Raw genomic sequence first — 21,266 nt, 5'->3', positions numbered from 1 at the left:
ACAAGGACACACTGCCAAGGAAAGGCATTGTTTTGGGAGACACATTTTGGCGATGGCTTTGCTTTGTGCTGGTGTCTATACTATTATTTATTGATGGTGAATTTCATCAGGAACTACGGACAGCCGGCTCTTTCCTCAATTGATAAACCGGATTGACTCGATAAATAATAGAATCAATGATTGGAAGACCTGCTCCAGACAGCTGGCAACACCAAGGCTGACGATGATTGATCCCAAAGACTTTATTTGCTTGTTTTTGAGCTTTTACGCCCGAGGCATATTTCATAGTCAAGCTGACAGTTGTGCAGCACAGAATCTGCCCATACACCAGAAAATTCACCCTCAGCACTAACAAGAGTCCACAACTTTGGCCTCCCACTCACTGTCAAAGCCAGAGAAATTCACATTTTGGAGTCCCTTCATCAAAACCAAACTGTCCAAAATCATACCAGAATCCTCCTTCGGGGCGGATTTTGGCTTTGAAAATCAGTGCCGTCGCTGCAACAGAGACATTGCAGACCCAGTTATCAAATTTAGCGTTGTATAATTTTCCGTCCCTAAATGATAGAGATTAGGAAATGCCAAGGCGGTCTGAAAAGAAGACAAAAGACACCAAGCAGTCCTTTCCATCTGACACAAAAGCAAAAATCACCTCAATGAAACTTGCTCTCTCCTCCTTTGAAGCCAGCCACTATAAATAACTTCCCAGTGGTATTACATGGTGGGACTGCAGAGAAAACCGAGCTAACAGTGCCCTCTACGTGCAGGCTGAAGCTTTGTGCCTGCAAATGTGGCACACAGTCATGCAAAACTGCTCAAGTGATGCACTGAATATACAGAATCCTGCACAGATATTGAGCTGCGGCTGCTTCTGCACAGGATGACTTGATCGGTAAAACTTTTTCCCTTTTACCTGCTGCTGAGACGCTGCATTGTTTCCATACGGGCTCATTATTAAAAAGCATCTAGAGGGAAAATCAGAGGGAGAGCTTGATGCTCCCGGTGCCCTCTCTAAGTGCAGCGTCATTAGAATATAAGTGGGAAGGCAGGCCAGATCAAAGCACATCTTCACTGTCTGACTTCATCTCAGCTAAAGCCCGAGAAACCCCGTCACAACCTCCAGATGCTCCAAAAAACGATTACCCTTCCGGATTCATTATTCCCTCCAGTGCTGGGTGATGCTACACACAGCAGTCACGCTTGTGTAACCCAAATCAAAGCCCTCCGTTTGAAGACTTGTTTAGATAGTAGTCTATTACAGAGCTATAAAAACTGCAATTAGATGGAAAATCTGGAAATCAGTGTCAAAATCCCAGCAGATTTGTCTCCAGGGAGTAATTACATCTATAAAAGATGGTTCCCCCTTCATTCACCTTTGGTGAATGTAGCCTTGGCCGGGAGGAGTTGATGTCGTCAGATGGTGTCCAACCCTGAACCATAACACCCTCCCGTTGGCGGGTCAGCAGTGGTGGCCAAATCACTGCCCATCTCCTCCTCCTGGCTTCCAGCTTGGCTCCTCTCTCCTGTTCCATAACCAGCAGGAGGCTCTTTCTGCTGCCTCCCCCATTTGCGAGACGCTGACTTCCTCTCACTTCCTGTCATTCCAATGGCTGTGAGCCATTACCTAGCCATTGTCTCCATACTGACTGGGCAGGGAATGCTCTGCAGCAAACCTCGATTGGGAATATCCATGCCTGCCATCCTTTCCCCCTGCAGTCGTGTAAAAGGTCCTGGTACTTGGCACCTCTTCCTTTCAAAGGCTTGATCACACCCTTCTTCCCACGGGACTGAAAGTTCTATCAGGATGATCTTCATCGCCTCTTCACACCACAGAACCACATCTGGCGTCAGGGTTGCCTGGGCGACTTGGGGAAACTGCAGCCTTCCTTCCATGTCTACCTTCATATCCCATGATTGGCTAGACTGGGTAAACCCAGCCCGATCTGCCGGCAATTTGATTTCGCCCTGCAGCTCAGGCTGGAAACCTGTACATTTTTCTAACCTGCTTCCATTACAAGTGTCCGGGGACCAATCACAAACTGGCTTATCCACCTGGCATGCTATTGGCGGGTTTAACACGATGACGATAGAGAAGCGACGGCAAGCAGCTTTTTGTTTACATGCAATATGGCGGCCACCGAAGCGCAGCAACCCTTTGATGCTGCTGTTGCTGCAGTTTTAAAAGATTTCAAAAGGCATGTTTTCTCTGAAAACGGAACAGAAACTTGCCCTGGAACAATTCCTACAAAAGAATGATGTGTTTGCCTTACTACCGACCGGCTTTGGTAAAAGCCTAATTTACCAGCTAGCCCCACTGATGGCCAGAAGAACGGAGCTCAGCTCAAACCCTGTTGTTGCGGTCGTGTCACCGTTGGTCTGATTGGTTGAAGGACTATCCAATTGCGTACAGAGTCATTTGAATTATGCCCGTTGATCACGCCTCTTGTGCAGAGAAAATACAGAGCAGAATCCCCAGACTAATGTTCAATCCTAAAAGATTGAGCTTGGTCTGGTGATAGCCAGACTAATGATTGGGCCTTTTGTAGTATGTTGTTTATTGTTCTTGCTGTGGTTGATGGCTTTTCTCCCTCCCTCACGAATTTCAGTCACATTATGCGAAGACAGGGTTTGTCAGCTGCAGTGACTCACACTGAATTAATTAATAGTCAGAATGTGCTGTAGCTTCAATAATAAACACTACATGTACATACAGTATGTGAGACTGTAAATAGGATAGACTCAGATGGTTGCATGTTTAAGCTTATGTGTCCAGTTTTAATTCATATTTCTATATCATATTTATAGTACACACACACACACACACACACACACACACACACACACACACACACACACACACACACACACACACACACACACACACACACACACACACACACACACACACACACACACACACAAAATTGATAATGTCATTAAAAAAGTAAAACATTTGGTGCTTTACACAAGACAGACATGACAGAAGTACAGCAACCACAAAAGAGTGTGAGAAAGGAAAAACCACACCGAAAGAATTTTTTAATAACACGGTGAAGCAAAAGGAATGCCAAATGCTTTCAAAGCCATCGAACAGGAATTATCTTGTCAAGATTTTTGAAGGGCCAGTGTGAATAGAAAGTTGTAAGGGCATTTCTAAAATAGTCAATTAAAGTGGCATCAGTAAACTTTTCTCAACTTGACAAAAAGACAGACAAAAATATACAAAAAATAGAAACCTCTCATGTGAAATAAAAAAAATAATTGTAACTGTCAAAAAAATATATGTATGACGTCTTTGCGAATGAAAAGAAGATTGGGAAAATATTGTCTTTAAATACCTGGAGATTTTGGGTTTTGCTGCTGACCAAGTAATCAGTGTGTAGGTTTGCTCCATAAAGTGTCAGAGATATTTGTGTCTTTATCCCCACAAATAGTCAAAATATATTTTTTTTGACTGTTCAATCACAAACTGACCGTTTATTCACAATCAGCTAATCCTGAAGTTCCCCTCAGATTTACAGAGTGTTTTAGCATCTTTAACTCATGGTTTTGATTTGATGGCCTTTATTTAGCTTCACTGCTGTTGGAGACTTTTGGAAGTGGGTACATCATAGAGAAATCTTTAAAGCTACATTGTGTAAGAATGTCTCCCATCTAGCGGTAAAATTGTATATGACAACCAACTGAAAATTACTTTCTAGCCCCTCCCATTCCGATCGCGTTTTAACTGCTACAGTGGACGAACATGAAATATCTCCATCATTTACACGCATCTGTTCTAGCCACTTCAATATTAATTTTGGTCTTGTTGCTTTGCCTGTCGCGTTGTCGTTTCAATTCTCTTTTCACTTACCTGTCGAGTAATCTCCCCCTGGCATTCGTCACGGTGCCGGGTGCCACTGAGTGTAAAAGGGCGAAAGGCAGAGGTATGTCCCTCTTTGGCTAATGTATTTTAAAGATGGAGGCGCTACATGGCTGCCGTCATTCCAGCAACTGTATGTATTCTAAATGATTCTGAATGTCAGATTCTACGCTTACGAGAATACCTTGATTAGTTGGTTGAAGTAATTACACATGAATGAGCACATATTTGTGAAAGAACAAAAAAGGGGCTATTGCTAAGAATCAACTCAAAAAATTACACAATTTAGGTTTAAGGAACATTTTGACTTTAAACCAAGACTGTATGTACTTGGCGATCCTCTAATAGTTGCCCACTGTAGTGCAACCGGATTTTGACTTAATAATGGGGGGTAGACAAGTTTTAATAAGGGGACGGAGTCCATCCTTTCAGGACTGGTTTACTGAACTCCGTAAGGTAGCCTTATATGAGCAGATGTCTCTATAGAAGTATTGATAGGTGGAACAAATATATTCACAAATGGGGAAAATACATTGAATATCTAAGTTGGGATAATGGGGATTGACCCCTTCTCCTGTTGGTAGCACAATATAGACCTATATATTACTTGGATTGCTTTACCTGGAAATTCTGGCACTCTAATATTACTAAAGACATGTGGGCATGTTTTGGCATTTTCTTTCTCATTAATTTTATTTTCCGTCTTCTGTTATTCATGTTGATCTGTACAGTGTATAAATAAAAAAAAATTAATGCAGGTTTAAATACTTTTGTCTAAAATAATTGTGTCTTTAACTCATATTTTCATGCTAAAATGGACATTTTAAAAAGGGAATGTCTGCTTTTGCTCGTGTTTCAGAACTTTAACATTTTGCTGGGCTGGTGTTGGTATCTGAATAACTTCCAGTAAAACTCCCAACAATCTCCCCTTCAAGAGCAGGATTATGTCTTTTTAAAGTGTCTTCCTGACACTGAGCTACAGCTAGATCTAGTCAGTAAGTGGCAGAACGCTCGCCGGAGAACGAACAGCCAGTTCTTCACTGCACAACCTGGCGCTGGAGCAGACAGATATGCTGAAATGCCATCTATAGCCTCGGGCCTTTTCTGACTTCTAAAGGCTTCCGCTGTCAAAGTGGGGCGCCTGGGAGTGCATGACACAAAAGTTAAATGAAGGTTAAATGGAAGCACTTCAAAGTGGGAGATCTCCACAGAAAAATAACGCAGGAAAGGTTAATGTGTGTCTTGTTGAGACACCAGAGGAGCTTGTAGCTTTTGGGCATGACGGTTTGAGGTCCGGTTTGGTTCAGAACGCCTTGGGGCCGCCGTTTATTGGTTTCATTCACACAGTCAAATGTGCAGTGCGGTAACAGGGCTTTAAACTGATGCTTGGAAAGCAGGTTTCTTCCATGTCAGATTTTCCTCTGTCATAGCTTCAGTACCATAGCCTGTAAAGATAATGGACGTAGCGTCCGTGACATAACTCATTAGTTCGTGGACTGCCGTTTAGAATCCTTGAGTTTGGCAATTTGGCTGTCGCCATCGGACGTGGCGATTTTTGGACGAGAGGGTGGAGCTGGGGAGGATGATAAGGCCAAGCCAGTGTCGTCTATGGCTGCAATGGCACTGTGGCAAAGTTTTAACAGCAGGTAAACACGGACCTCTGGTTACTGGTACCATTCATCTGCGTACGTCAGTACACAGAAAATCGGCATACTTTCCCTTAAAGGAGAATTCCGGCCAATTTTTACGTTAATCTTGATCACTATAGCTACGCGAGTACTTTCGATAGAAAAAACCCCGACCCGAATCAGTGCAGGTAACACGGAGAAGCTGCAGCTACGTACTACAAGCGTCCCCTGAGCTAAAACGGCAGTGCTCGGGGCAAGTTTTAGAGTGCCTTTGTGCCTCTTAACAGATACAAAATGCAATTAATATGTCTGTGCCACATGAACAGGGCCCTTACGTGTCAACAAGATGCGTTTTCAACTAAGACATTGTTTAAATTCACCTACCCTGGTCCCTGTCTCGATCCTGCCGGTAGCTAGCTTGCCCTGCTAGCTGATAGCCGTTAACTGCGAGCTGCCGTCCGGTGAGTGTATTCAGACAGGCTTCTGTGATAATCATCCCAATAACAATCCACGGAGCGGTGGTGGTGTGGCTATGTCCTCCAGAGGACAGGTCATGTCACGTCTTGCAGTGTATTCCCCCCTAAAAAAAAACAGTAGTGCGGTAGTAGCTGTTAGCTGCCCTCCGGTGAGTGTGTACAGCCAGATAGCTGTTATCTGCTAGCTGCCGTCCGGAGAGTGTATTCAGCCAGGCATCTGTGATAATCATCCCAATAAAAATCTACGGAGAGCCCGGTGGGCTGGTGGATGTCCTGCATAGGACAGATCATGCCTTCGCAGCGAAAGGTTTAGATTATTTCCCCCTCAAAATAGGTAATTGAGCACTGTAGTGGTTATGACCATATCAGTGACTATGTAACTAGCATGGAAACGGGATAAACGATGTCTGTGGCTTGCACAGTAATAGCGTTACTGAAGCTTAGCTGTCTGGGAATTCAGTTGTAGCAGAAAAAGGTAAACAGTAGTGTGCAGATTGGAGCGTAGTGTGTGAAGAGTGAAAAGCGGAGTTGTTTATAATGGAAGAAGCTTGGAGTATGAAGAATATAGCAGATATACAACACACGGAAGAGCCTTTTGAGTTTGATGGTCGTCCTTATTTATTCGACCCCGAGTATACAGACGAAGAACTAGCCTCAAGAGTTGGAAAGAACGAGACTGACAGACAGAGGGGAAACAGGCAGATGAACTTTCTGCTCCAAGCACAAGCTAAAGCTAGCCTTCAGTAACTGGGGGACATAGCCACACCACCGGGCGGATTTTTATTGGGATGATTATCACAGATGCCTGGCTGAATACACTCACCGGACGGCAGCTAGCAGCTAACGGCTAACAGCTATCTGGCTGTACACACTCACCGGAGGGCAGCTAGCAGCTAACAGCTACTACCGCACTACTGTTTTTTTTAGGGGGGAATACACTTCAAGACGTGACATGACCTGTCCTCTGGAGGACATAGCCACACCACCGCCGCTCCGTGGATTGTTATTGGGATGATTATCACAGAAGCCTGTCTGAATACACTCGTACGTAGCTGCAGCCTCTCCGTGTTACCTGCACTGATTCGGGTCGGGGTTTTTTCTATCGAAAGTACTCGCGTAGCTATAGCGATCAAGATTAACGTAAAAATTGGCCGGAATTCTCCTTTAAGTTACCACCTAACGCTAGGGTTAGCTTGCTAGCTTGGTTGGCAATGTGCTACCGAACGCTAAACAAAACATTTTTAGGCAACCAAAATGTTCCAATTCACTTTGATGAAGTGAAAACACACAGTGAGAATTTCAAAGTTACATCCAAAAACAAGTTCACGGTTATTTTAATTTACAGTGTCATGGTTAGCATTGCTAAGCCTCTGTTCTGATTAATAGGTCAGTGTGTAGCCACGTCCTAAAGCATCCCCTGCTTTATCGTCTATCTTAAAATCATAATTTACAAAATGAACATCATGCTATATTGAAGACTTAAGTGTCCCATGACATGCTGCTCTTTGGATGCTTTTATATAGACCTTAGTGGTCCCCTAATACTGTATCTGAAATCTCTCTCCTGAAATTCAGCCTTGGTGCAGAATTACAGCCACTAGAGCCAGTCCCACAATGAGCTTTCCTTAGGATGTGCCATTTCTGTGTCTGTAGCTATTGAGAAGGAGAGGGGGGGGGGGGCAAGGTGGAGGGTGGGAGTGTGGCCTTGACCAACTGCCACTTTGCTCGTTTGAAAGCCAGGATGTCTCTCTCTCATGGGTGGTAACCTTGCTCCTTATGACCTCATAAGGAACAAGATTCCAGATTGTCCCATCTGAGCTTTCATTTTCTCAAAGGCAGAGCAGGATACCCAGGGCTCGGTTTACACCTATCACCATTTCTAGCCACTGGGGGACCATAGGCAGGCTGGGGGAATGCACATTAATGTTACAAAACCTCATAAAGTGAAATTTTCATGCCATGGGACCTTTAATACTAGTGATTGAGATCATAAACTTGTTATTAAAATGTTAATTGAGGTAATAAATCGAGGTAGAACTAGGAACTAGGGACTTCTTTTGCAACCAGTAGAGTCGCCCCCTGCTGGAAATTAGTTAAAGGCCAGGGAATGTTTGAAAAGAACTAGTTCGCTGTATGAAGTGTTGTCCGACCACATCAAAATTGGGCGAAAAGTCTCATACTGAGGTACAACACACAAAAAACATACAAATTTGGATAACACAATGTCTCCCTGAAGGCAGAGTGTTGCACTCATTTGTACACACAAAGAGGAAGTAGCTCTGTGCAGAACGAAAAAATTGGATTTTGACAATTTACAGAATCTGTCGGACACAGCTCGCCCAATCCCAAAGTTGCAAAGATGTGGGAGAAGGGGGGTTGAGACATGTACTAGCCCAGTGTCTTATGACCTGCAAATGACCAAAACCATTCTTACAGGCCGTTTAGCAATGCATTTCCTTTTCAGTCAGAGACACAGAGATTGACCATTAATAGCAAATGGTTAAATTCGCCGGAGCTTTGCTCTTTGGGAGACTAGTGTTCAAAGAATTCAAGCAGCAAAGAAGATTCTGTAAGAGATCCAATCCCCCCTTAAAAAAACAAATACTCTAACATCAGATCGAATACTAAATCAACAATACCAACAATGGAAGAAGACGGTTGAGGTGGTGGAGGGACCTTCAGCAGCTAACGGCAACAGAGTTATGTCAACGGCTGTATGATTATGATTAGACCTAACAAGTCAGCTGATAGGCTCAGAGCTGTAAAGCATGAATGAAACAGCCGATGCCAGTCAGCTAGAAAAAGCTTCAACTCAGTGCTTTGCCTGAAGTAATGCTCCGCTCCATTTATTTTATCTAACAGTCCATAGAATTAGCAAAAATGCTCATTTCCATGTGTAGTTGGGGCTGGGTATAGTTAAATTTAAATTAAATAATTTAAATTATAGTTAAAAAAGAAATTACAACATTACACATTATGGCACATCTTTTTAGTTATTTTGCTGCTCCTACTATGTGAGCCCCGTTTCTGTGCGTAACGTAAGAGTTTTTCCTTCCTGCCTCTACGGTGTGTAACAATAGACAGCCAATCAGCAGCATTATTAGATCTTAGAATAGAAGCATTATGCGTGCTTATTGGCTCACTGACTCTAATGAGATTTACTCCTTAGGTATTGAAATTGGGTATTGAATGACGTGGTATTTTTCGATACTCGATACTTTAGAGGCAATTCGGTCTACAAAGTATTGAATTTGGTACACAGCCCTGTGTGTTGTTCTCGCAAAACATGTCCACAAATTGTATTGACAGTACCTGAAAGTGTATTAAATGAGTGAGCCTCTGCACAGTGACACACACTACATGTATATTTGTACATAAACATGTGGCTGCTGCTCCTATCCAGATACACTTTTACAGTCCGTGCAGCAGCGAAAAAAACTTAAGCAGTTAGACCTCTATTACATATAGTCCTGGTTCATGTTTTTTGCAGCCCGTTTGAAATAAAAAGAGCAAGAAAAAGAAATCAGAGGAAAACGGGCCATTGGAAGCAAGGCAATCAGCAGCTCAACGCCACATCAAAAGGAATGGTAACATCTCCAGTGGGCCGCCTGCCTCCCTTCACTGTTAAACCCATTATCACAACATTGGTAATGAAGTGCGTTTGGCTATATTCCAATGCAACAGCTAATTGCCAACAGACAGGACTCAAAGGCAGCCGATGCAAAACGCTGCAGCATTACAGCGAATAGAGTTTGACACGGTTTTGGAGGTCAACTTCTTCTGCTTCGAAACCCCGACAGGTTGACCCCCCCCCCGGTTGCCCGGTCCTGCTGAAACACCTATCACAGGAAACTGGAGAGACTTATTGTTCTCTCCTCTCCTGTTGACCCCTACCGCCCCATTAAAATCTAGCCTCAAACTCTGCCTGAGGGTCTCCAGCCATCATCGGCACGCGCAGCCTCGCCAAAGCATCGCATACTAATGAGACAGAGGGGAGGGGGGGTTCGGGGCGGTGGGGGTGGGGTTCGCATCTTTAAAAGTGCGGGTTGGGATTGGTTACCAGGCAGACTCAACACTAAGGCTCGTGCTTGGTTATTAGTGGGTTTGAAGCAGGAGGAGAGCAGGACGAGTTTCACCTGGAGTGTAATGAGAGCTGCTGGTCCCATCCCGATGATCTCGTGTGCTGACTGGTAATTTAAATACGCACACAGATATTATTATTCATTGTGCTGACATGCCAAAGGATTATTACCTCCACCTTGGAGGATCCATTTTCACCTAATGGTTTATTGGTTTGTCTCTCTGTCAGCAGCATCTCGGAAAGATGTGAAAGAGTTGAAATTTGGTGTGCAGGTCAGCTACTACAACCAGAACGTTTGCGGTGATTAAATTAACCCGACTGTATCCTGACTGATCATACTCACATTAGTCCATATGATGTATCGCTGCATTAGAAATCTGTTTAAGAAACAACCAAATAATCTTATTAAATTGCTATCCTGATTAGGGGTGAGAATCACAGAGGCCCCATGATACAAGATTGTCCCAACACTTATGTCACAATGCAATATTATTGCAATTTAAAACATATTGGGATATTTCACGATATATTGCAATTCATTATGATTTTACCAACTCCGAATAATGTCCCCAAAGGAAACATCTGTTTTATCTAAAAATCTCCCTTTAATTTTATTGCTGCAAAAATGGGATTGTCAAGCAGACAAAGTGGCCAACACATACAGTATATAATAAAAGATTGATGTTCTGTGTATCTATACAGTATTACCACAGAAAATCAAGACTATGCTGTATTGATCCCCCCCCCCCCTAATCCTGATTACCTGTTGTCCAGGAGGGTGGACACAGAGGCGGTGACACACAGCAGGATCTGCAGCACCTTGGGCAGGTAGATGTGGATGAGGTGGCCCAGTTTCTGGATCAGCACATTGATGATGTTCAGCAGGCTGTGCTGACGGCCCAGCGGCAGGACGGCAGCCACGTCCGTCTCCGCTACGGCTTTCTCCACTGCCGCCAGGCACGAACCTGAGGACACAAAAGGTTGGCGAGGGACTGTTAAAAGGCTGTTTTTACACCGGAGTCTCAGGGGAGCATCAGTTCATGAGAGACTTGTGTACTGGGCTGCATATGATACACTATTAGAATCATTCAAACCTACAGGAGGGCAGTCTAACTGTGGGTGGAAGAAACAACTCATGTCTTCATCAGTCCATAAAATTGCCCGTCACAGGTTACCAGAGAGCAAATTAAAGTTTTGAAATGGCTTATTCTGTTTATTTACACCAGCAAAAAGCCAATATCAAAATGTGTTATGATATAAAAGCAAGCAGGACCTCATCTTAAAAACCTTAAATGCAAAATATTAGGGTTCATTTCTAGATAACCTTAATGATTAATTATGAAAAATAATTGGTAATCTTTTCCTGGCCCAAAGGGGCTTTAGCAGTTAGAAGAACTTGGAAATACACTTCTCAAACATAATTTTAGATCTCAGAGAGTTCTTTATCTCAATGAGACAGCCACATAAAACTAAATAAAACTTTACATCGATTAGGGTTGAAACTCAACTAAAAATGTAGCTGTGAGCCACAAAGACTTATACAGTGGCTTCAAAAAGCATTCAGACCCCTTTTTGCACACTTTGTGTTGTAGATTGGATAAGTGTCATTTTTGCCCATGAAGCTCAATAACACATAATGACAGAGTGAAAACATTTTTAGATTCTTTTGCAAATTTATTAAAAATAAAAAAACTCTTATTCAGTACTAGTATTCAGAACCTTGGCAGCAATTACAGCTTTGAGCCTCCTTTTGTAAGCCTCTACAAGATTTGCACACCTGGATTTTTGGGAAGTTTATTCAGTTCTTTCTGGCAGATCCTCTCAAACACCATCAGATTGGATGGGAAGCGTCTGAACTGCCATCTTCATGTCTCTCCACAGGTTGTTTTTTTTTTATGTGGATTTTAAGTCTAGGTTTTGGATGGCCAATCATGGACAGTCGCAGACTTGTCCTGAAGCCAGTCCAGCTTCATCTTGGCTGAATGCGTCGGGTCATTGTCGTGTAGAAAGGTGAACCGTCGACCCAGTTTTTCTTCAAGCACCTCCCTGTCTTTGGCTCCTTCCTTCAATTCTGATCAGTCTCCCTGACAGGTGTGTAGCTTTCTAAATCCTTTCCAATCAATTGGATTTGCCACAGGTGGACTCCAATCAAGCAAGATGATCAAGACAGAATGGGAGGCACCTGAGCTCAATTTCAAGTCTCATAGCAACAAGTCTGGATACTTATGTCAATGTAATATACAGGTTTTTCCTTATATGTTTGAAAAAAAAGTCAAAAATCCTGTTTTGTCTTTGTCTTAATGGGGTATGGTATATAGCTATTAGCACATACAGTGGAGCTGGGATGAAGAAACAAGAAGGATATATGTTATAAACATATTGAAACCTGTGGTTAGAAGGTAATTGTGTTAAAGGTGCTGTAGGTAGGATTGCGAAGATCCAGGACTTAGACAAAAAATGTCAACATCGACAACTTCTCAGTCCCTCCCCCCTTTCTGCTAAAGCGCAAAACAGTCTCCTAAGCTCCTCCCCCCACAAGGGAGAATGAATGCGTGTGCATGAGCGGTGATTGACATGCAGTTAGACACCCCCCCGGCCCTGATTGGTGCATCTGAACAGGGAGCGGTGGATTTTTGCAAATCGCACTACAGGCTGTAGGTGGTGCCAGAGGAGCTGGATTTAAAAAAAAAATAAAATGTTATTACCTGCTTCATGTAGTTCTACTGGAACATAGGGTCAGTTTCAGCAAATATGACTGAATGACTGAATGTTAAGTTTTATAAGGCTTACCTACTGCATCTTTAAAGTAATTAATTACTGATCATGTTGTCCTTTAATTAGTAATACAGTATTTTAGTCTGAATAACCAGTGGTGGTCTGTGATAATGAGCTGGGAAAAAAAATGAAATATGAAATGGCTATGAACTGGACCAGGGATTTTTTTGACTGTTTGATGACTGATTTTCCAAGAGGGTTGATTGTTTTTCAAGCTGAATGAGATAAACATGCACAAATTAATTTTCTATTATCTAAGAATAATGTATCAAAATAAAGAGATTGTAGGACCAGAAAAGTTATCATCTTCTTCTACATTTTTCCATATCCTTATAATTCATTGTAAATATGCATTCATTCCTTCATTCGTATGTATGGATATGAATGAAGGAATGAATGCATATTTACAATGGATTGTAAGGATATTTATAAATGGATAAATTAATGTTTTTTATTTTTAGGACTGAATGCATGGATGCTTATGGAACGATTGTAAGGCATGTATGGTAGAACAGAAGAATGTAGGAGGGATGGCTTTTTTTTCTTTCTTGCACAATAGCCTATAGAAAATGGTAAATTGTAATTTGCACAGCTCTTTGAGTAGCCTAGATGTTCAGTGTACATTTGTCTTCTAACTGTTTTAACCCTGTGTTTGTTGTGTGTCTCTGTTGTAACTCTTGCAGCAATTTCTCTCTGTGTCCAAAACTAATTTCTCCTTAGGGAGACTAATAAAGATACTTTGACTTTTCGAACATGAACAATTTTATTTGAGTTGTGTGGTCAATATAGCTGTTACTCCGTCACCAAAGAAAATAGTAGTAAAATCATAGTTAATTTGCTTTTCTTTGGGTATTTCATTTTCCACGTATTTTGTAATCTCACTAATATTTGGCTGTTTGAATAATAACAGCTTTCCCCCTCTGACAGCTTGTTTGATAAAACGTCAATGAAACCATACAATCATAAACAGTCATTTGGCAAAGACTTATTTGGATATATACTTTATTGATTTAGCTACAGTGATAAGTGGTAACATTCTTTTATATAATATAATATATATTATCATAACATAAATCAGTATTCTTATACCCGTTTGGTACTTTTTCCTCACTCTAACATGACGGCTGCAGAGGTAGTGGAAATACTGACACAATCTGAGGAACGCTTTAATGGCCATGTGTGGTTGCCCTGATGAGAAAGCACACAGCAGTGTGTCTGCTACTGGAAGGATGTAACGGACTGAGTTCACTGCTGAGACAAACTCCAGAACTGAGGTCCAAACATGTGAACACAACTGTCCTCAAATGGGTTCATACACGGAAATATGATGCATCCTATAAACACAATACAAAGCAAACGTTGCAAAGAAAATAATGGATAATTATTCAGGGCGTTTTCACACTTGGTCTGTTTCAGCCCTCCAATAGAACTCCGACCTATTAGTCAGCATTTGTTTGTGCGTACGTGAACAGTCTAAAGAGACTCAGACCACTCTGGGACAAACCGTACTCAGGCTACCGAGGAGGCCGGAGTATGGTTTGGTTTCAGGTCTGTGTTGCGGTTTTCTTCACCTGTGCATAGTGAACGCAGCAGGCTTTAGGTTCGTTTTGCCTTTTGCTAGTCTCGCATTGCCAGACCTTCCTCCACAGTGCTGCCGAGGAGGGTCTGGCTAGTCCATACAGCATTCCCGGATGGGAGAAAAACGTGCTCTGGTTTATTGGCATTTCTTTAAACCAATCCCAATCGTCTTGGGCGTTGCTAGGCGACGGATGGAACCACCGTGCCTCTGCAAAATAGCCTCGGGAAGGAACTTGTTTTGGTAGTCGTGAAACAGAAAACTGATTGGACAGATAGTCCAGCTAGCTGTCTGGATTTACTCAGCAGAGATCGGAGGAGCAGTTAACCATAGTCCTCACAAATCAACTGGAGTTTAGAACGGCAACACAAAGAAAGAGGAAGGTGACAAACATCCAGCCAAAAAGAGTGACATCTGGCGGAATTTCCGGAGGCACCGGCGCAATCCCGGAAGTGGAACATCGTGGATATAAACTAGCCTTCTGCCAATGTGTTTTAGCTCTGAGGTCCCATCAGAGCTGACGTGGGACCAGAAAGACAGCTGAGTGCTCATTCAAGTAAACTGATAATGTGAACGCAAGGACTGAGTTTGGTTCGTTTCAACAGGACTATATGTGACACAAGTCACAAGTTGTGTTAATATGGTGTAAAGACTCATATACACAGAGTGAATTTTGGGTGAGTAGCTACATAATGTGATTATTTAGATAAAATGAAAGACAGTAAACATGCAATCAGCAGGAAGAAAGGACAGAATTGACCCTGAATGTCATAGTTTAGGCAACACAATTCCATTTTTTCCCGTGTTCAGAAAAAGTTGTTTCTAATGGCCAGAATAGCACAATAAGGCACAGATATGTTATCAATAGTCCTTCAGCCTCCCAGTAGCAAACCACCTTGTATACATCAACACCAACAAATTGTAACCACATAAATCCGGAAAGAAAGAAAGAAAGAAAGAAAGAAATATATATACAGTACAGGCCAAAAGTTTGGACACACCTTCTCATTCAATGTGTTTCCTTTATTTTCATGACTATTTACATTGTAAATTCTCACTGAAGGCATCCTATGAATGACACAAATGGAATTATGTACTTAACAATATATATATATATATATATATATATATATATATATATATATATATATATATATATATAACTATATAATATATTGAAATAACTGAAAACATGTCTTATATTTTAGATTCCTCAAAGTAGCCACCCTTTGCTTTTTTTGATAACTCTGCAAACCCTTGGTGTTCTCTCAATGAGCTTCATGAGGTAGTCACCTGAAATGGTTTTCACTTCACAGGTGTGCTTTGTCAGGGTTAGTTAGTGGAAGTTTTTCCCTATTAATAAAAAAGCAAAGGGTGGCTACTTGGAAGAATCTAAAATATAAAACATGTTTCGCCAGTTAATTCACACTTTTTGTTAAGTACATAATTCCATATGTGTTCATTCATAGTTTTGATGCCTTCAGTGAGAATCTACAATGTAAATAGTCATGAAAATAAAAAGGAAACGCATTGAATGAGAAAGTGTGTCCAAACTTTTGGCCTGTATATATATATATATATATATATATATATATATATATATATATATATATATATATATATATATATATATGTATATATATATATATATATATACAGCATTCAAGAAGATGCAAGATTGAGTTCTGCAGATTGGAATTTTGTTAAATTATGAAACACTTAATTGAGGCAGAAAAGATCCCATTGGCTCAGGGGGCAGGGATTAGCTTCTTTAAACAAATCGGTTTTCCAAATGGAGTTTACTCCAAAGTAAAAACATTAATTTTCATCAGAGTAAATTCAGGTCCAGAACACATAATGCTGAGTCAAGACGCATAATTAAAATGAATTTCGCTATACTAACTCCAGTGAGTTTCGCTTCTCGTCTACAAACTCCTTCATGTGATGATAACGTTTCTGCCTCAATGACTGGAGCCATATGAATGTTTGAAACTCCAACCTGCTGTCATTTCTATCAGATAAACACTGTGACAACGGCATATAATCCAACCGGACACTAAGTGACATCTCTTCCAGTCTCTTAGAAATGCTAAAGTCTTTACATTCTGCATATTGCTATCACACATCAGGAGGGAAAGAAAAAGCAAAAAAATAAAAAATTAATGTTTTTTTTTAGCCAGAGCATTTCCTAAAGTGAACACTTAAACATTTCCTTTATTAAACACTTATTTGCGCGTACAGAAATAATCCTAGAGGGCTAAAAAAGTATTTCATATTCATTTAAATTTACCCTATTTGCTAAATTAGGTTTTAAGCAAACCTCCAAATGAACCGGTTTCTAAATATACCATACAAAAAAGAGAATTGATAAGGCTATCGGTGCATGTCAAATTCAAATCAATTATCTCCATTTGGTTGAAATCATTATAACTTATTTCCTTTTGTTCGAAGACTAAACAATACGAACCAAAACACAGAAACGTATTGCTTAAATTTGAATAAATAATGTCAAGAACGTCAAGGAGAATACCATAAAATATCAGGCATGTGTATTTACTATATAGTCACTATATATCGTGACCAGCATTGTTAGGGACCTTGAAACCAGCAGTTCCCAACATTTTTTGCTGAGGTCATCTTAAAATGAGACATTGCTTGTGAGCCCTTCTCACAGACTTAATATAGTACCAAAGGATACAACTATCCAGTACTTCACAAGAAAACAGCAATCATAGAAGCGTCAGAAAACACAATTTTGTGTCGCAGACCAGATTTTTTTTCCCATACAGATGTAGTTTTTGCTGCATGATTCCTGGACTACTGCTATTATTTCTGCTCCATCTACAAGAAGAATAACACCCTCTTTTGAGTCTGTTCTTAATGATTATAGTGAAAAAAACTAAGTATAATTCATAAATTCTACATGGATGGAAATAAGCAAACACAATGTTGAAATTCAATGGCATTCCCCTTAGTTCCATCAAACCATTACAAGTTTGTGTTTTGTTCTACTTGTATATGTTAACATGTTAATACCAAGAAAGTATATTCATACTGACAATACCCTCCCCCCCCCTCCCACACACAAAAGTACTGATGCACTCCCATTACCTACGAAACTGAATCCCATTATGGACAATACAAAAATAAATTCATGAAAGTAAGAGTTGTCCTGTTGAATGGGAAGTGGTTTTAAAACCAGCAGGGGGCAGTGCTATTTGGTAGAAAGTGATAGTACAACAGTCTAATGTCCCTCATTGAGAATCGTCATGTACAATGAGCATCAGTACCCATAGTGACGTCTGAGTTCAGTGAATGAAAGTACAGACATGGCAATATGACAACACTAATATTTACATGAAATGCTAGTGAACTAAGTGCATTAATGAATGAATGCATGAATCAGAGTAGCTAAACTAACAGACAAACTCTTAGGAGAGTTGAACTCAACACACAATGACAAACTTGGGTTGGTCCACATGTTGCTGGAGCTGCAGTGAAAACCAAGACTAGCTCATCTCAAAACGGAAATAGAAGTGAGACCCAAGTCCAGGACAAAAGTGTGCAAATCCTTGAAAAATCATCTTATTTACAATAAATGGAATAGCAGATATTCGCTCAACAATGTTCCCCCGATACCCTCAGAATTCATCCAGCCAAACACAACAGCAGCTGATTCCTCCCATTTCACCACGAAGCGGAGAGGATTTCAACGTAACGTAGCGTTTGGTTGTAATGACTCGCAGGTGGAGACGGTACATTGTTGAGAGCCACTGCTACACAGCTGGACATCCATTTTCATGATTCTTAATACACAAGGGGCAATTGTTTTCTTTTTGTTCATGATTGCTTTGAAAAATTTGTTATTAAAATGGCTTTGGTAGGACATCTGAGATAGGACACTATTTGCTCAGCGTTTGAGACCAAAGCTGCAGATTTGGATGAAAACTGATCACCAGCAACAGCGGGATGACATTTACAAAAACACATGGAATGGATAGAATACTTAACAACTTTGACATTCACAGCAACACTTAAATTGTAACGTGATATGTTCATCCAGTACATTTTGTTTGCACACAATACAAGTGAAAATACTATACTTCAGTAGCATTCAGTAATTAGTAGCATCAGTAGAGTTCCTTCTAATGTTTTAACATACTGGTGTGGATGTTAGTGAATTAGTCACAGAATAACATTACATAAAGTCATGACATTTATACAGACATGTTAGGAGACAAATGGACCAGACTACACTGATTTCTTGTGAGTTTAAAAGTTAAACACAGCCACAAAAAGTGGGTCACATTTAACACAAAAGTTTATCAGCTCAGTATAATACTACCAAGTATTCCCCGTACAACTCCTCTGCATTCTTTACATTACATTTAAGGCAATGTATCATAGAATGGACTGTTGAGCTGACCACAAGAAATACATTTCCCTGTATACATGTATCTGCATTAAAAGTTAAAATATGAGAAATGATATTGCACATGGGCTCTATGTGTGGAAAAACCACTATTATGCCGATGGTTTTTGGTCATTAATACCTTGTTAAGGCCCACAGAGGAAATTACATTCAACCATAATTAAACTCATTTAATTGCAGCCGTTTAATAAATGTTTGGATTGCCATTTCTCTTTCAGTGTAGGACACTGTGTATGAGTGCAATATGGAACACTAGACTACTTACAGGAAGCATTTTACGACTAGATCGAAAGTATTAAAAGTGGGACATTTGTGCAGGTTTTACTACACAATGTTACAGTGCTCAGGTGGGCAGCATAATACATGGGCACCAGCGTCACCAGCTGTGAACACATCTGTTCTTTATTAATGGAAGTGAGAATTTTATGGCACCCGATTGCCATTTTAAAACAGTGCAATTAGAATTTTGACTTCTTGCTTGACGCATATCACCAGCTGGATCAACCATTTCTGGTGCACTGGGATTGCTAACGCTGCATTCACACTGCGAGCAACACAATCAACAAGTCATCAGGAGTTTTTCCTTCCTACAGAGCTGACCAACCAAGGAAAATCAGCCAAACTTTTTAGGCTCAACGCCTGCCACCACCAAGGCAGATTTCAGCTCGTATTTTGGTGTGATTTTAGGGACATCAGCCTAAAATAGGAACATTTGATTCCAGCCTTTCAAAGCAGTTCTCCACAACTTTGATGTAAAAAACTACTAGAAGAGGCATCTTAAAAAGGTTGATGCTTGGAGAATGGGTGCATTTATCATTATAGCCAATGATAATATCCAAAATTGTTTCACCTAGTTAGTTTTGTATGCAAACTAATTATTTGATTGTATCTACATTCAGAGCCTCTAACTGTCAACAATTTGTAAAAAATAAGAATTAACCATGTTGCTTGCGGTGTTAACGCACAGTTAGGGATCATTGTTCAAAACTTCACCAAGAACAGACACCTGTCACTCACAGATACTCTGTCTAACCACCGAGAAATCTGTTTACTGCTTCCTTGTTAATTTAGCATTTCCTCGTTTACCAAGACTTCAGTGTGTTGTGAAGAAGACAGATTTCATTTTGAACATGAATTCAGTTTGCTGGTGCTGTTGAACAGTGGTGACACGCTAATCCTGCATTCACGTCATATCGGAAGACAGTAGGAAGAATGGAATGATGCTTGCTGCTTCAGGTTGGAATATTTGATACTATATTTTGGGACGAATGGAAATAACTTAAATCAACTATTAACAAACTGTAGCAGCAGTAACAAACTTCTTAAGCAGAGTTGATTGTCTGACTCTGAATTTAACTACATTTTTAATTATCTGCCAGCATGTGTGGATTTGCAGCTAATGTTAGCTCTCAGTTGACACAATTTTGGAGTTCCTACAGAAACTATAATCTTACATAGTAAGTGAGTGTAACTAGGTGCAGTGAATGTACTTTTGTAGTCTTGTATTTACAGTAAATCCGATATGAGGTGAACGTGGAAAAAAAAGAAAACACGGTTAGTACTACATGGTTTTCCATTTAATTTTCTGAATTTTAGCCCCCCTCACATGCATACGATTATCTTACACTTTTCTCTGTGGTTAATATTTCTGTTACGCTCTTTGGCAAACAGATATTACTCCTCACAGCCTCCTACAACACAGTAGTTGCTTTGGCAGTTAGTTTGAGTGCAGAGGACCCCGAATAGAGCCTGGTGGAACACCGAGAGGCACCTCTTGGCTTGGAGCTCAGTTTGATCGTAGTGGAAGGTGTAGCTAGGTAGTCGCGGAAGTCAGGGTGAGCTGTTAGCAGAGCAGAAGGATCTAGATGTTGGTTTCCCGCTGCATAGGTTCGTCACCTTTCTCGCTTTTGTCGACCAGGTCCTCCGACGCCTGGGTTTCCCCATCAGCCTCCTTCTGATCCAGAGCTTGGTCTGGATCTTCCGTTTCAGTCCGTTTGTACAGCTCTGCACGCTTGCGCTCGCGCTCCAATAGTCTGTAGTTAATGAAGTTTCCAATGAAGAGCCAAATACTGGCCAAAATCACGACACCTCCACAGCAAAAATACATGGACTTGTAGTTTTTTGTGACATCAACCAATTTCCCTGCAAGACAGCACAAGGTTTATAAATGTTTAAGTGTCTGCACAGTTATAAAATCTTATTGCCAAGTAGAATTTCCTGTAATTTACTGAAAACATGTCTAAATGTGAACTATTATTAATTCTACCCAATTTAGTAAAGGCCTGGTCATATGCACATTTAAAAATGTTGTTTCAATGGAACTGCTAGAATCACAATTCACTTGCAGCAAAGTAAATCCAAGTCTTTTGTGTCAACTTTAATACAATCTTGACAATGCTGGCCTTCGAGGGAGCAGAGAGCTGTAGAGCCCAAAACA

The 21,266-nt window shown here is 40.8% G+C and overlaps 2 protein-coding genes across 12 annotated transcripts in view; both read right to left on the bottom strand.

Annotated features, from left to right (window-relative positions):
- Nucleotides 1–12,368, bottom strand: part of LOC120553210 (small subunit processome component 20 homolog) — a 176,476-nt gene extending 164,108 nt beyond the window's left edge. For 4 of the 9 annotated variants that reach the window (XR_005638131.1, XR_005638132.1, XM_039791385.1 and 1 more), the window contains exons 1-3: nucleotides 11,824–12,358; nucleotides 10,810–11,011; nucleotides 10,390–10,423 (exon numbers count right to left, since the gene is read on the bottom strand). Coding sequence is in view for 7 of the 9 variants with exons in the window: in XM_039791385.1 (XP_039647319.1) it covers nucleotides 10,390–10,423; nucleotides 10,810–11,011; nucleotides 11,824–11,878 (291 nt within the window). In the remaining 2 variants the exon portion in view is untranslated. Of the gene's footprint in view, nucleotides 1–4,823; nucleotides 5,004–10,389; nucleotides 10,424–10,809; nucleotides 11,012–11,823 lie in introns of those variants that run through there. The other 5 variants (XM_039791386.1, XM_039791382.1, XM_039791381.1 and 2 more) reach the window with 5 other exon arrangements.
- Nucleotides 12,369–16,591: 4,223 nt separating this feature from the next.
- The window catches only part of LOC120553510 (monocarboxylate transporter 2-like), a 33,301-nt gene continuing 28,626 nt past the window's right edge, over nucleotides 16,592–21,266 (bottom strand). For all 3 annotated transcript variants that reach the window (XM_039792015.1, XM_039792017.1, XM_039792016.1), the window contains exon 5: nucleotides 16,592–20,971. In XM_039792015.1, coding sequence (XP_039647949.1) covers nucleotides 20,691–20,971 — 281 coding nt within the window. In that variant the 3' untranslated portion in view covers nucleotides 16,592–20,690. The remainder of the gene's footprint in view (nucleotides 20,972–21,266) is intronic.

The sequence above is a fragment of the Perca fluviatilis genome, chromosome 23 (assembly GCF_010015445.1).
Source record: "Perca fluviatilis chromosome 23, GENO_Pfluv_1.0, whole genome shotgun sequence".
Taxonomy (NCBI): domain Eukaryota; kingdom Metazoa; phylum Chordata; class Actinopteri; order Perciformes; family Percidae; genus Perca; species Perca fluviatilis.
Note: the sequence above shows the minus strand (reverse complement) of the source record. Positions and strands in the feature narration are given on the sequence as shown.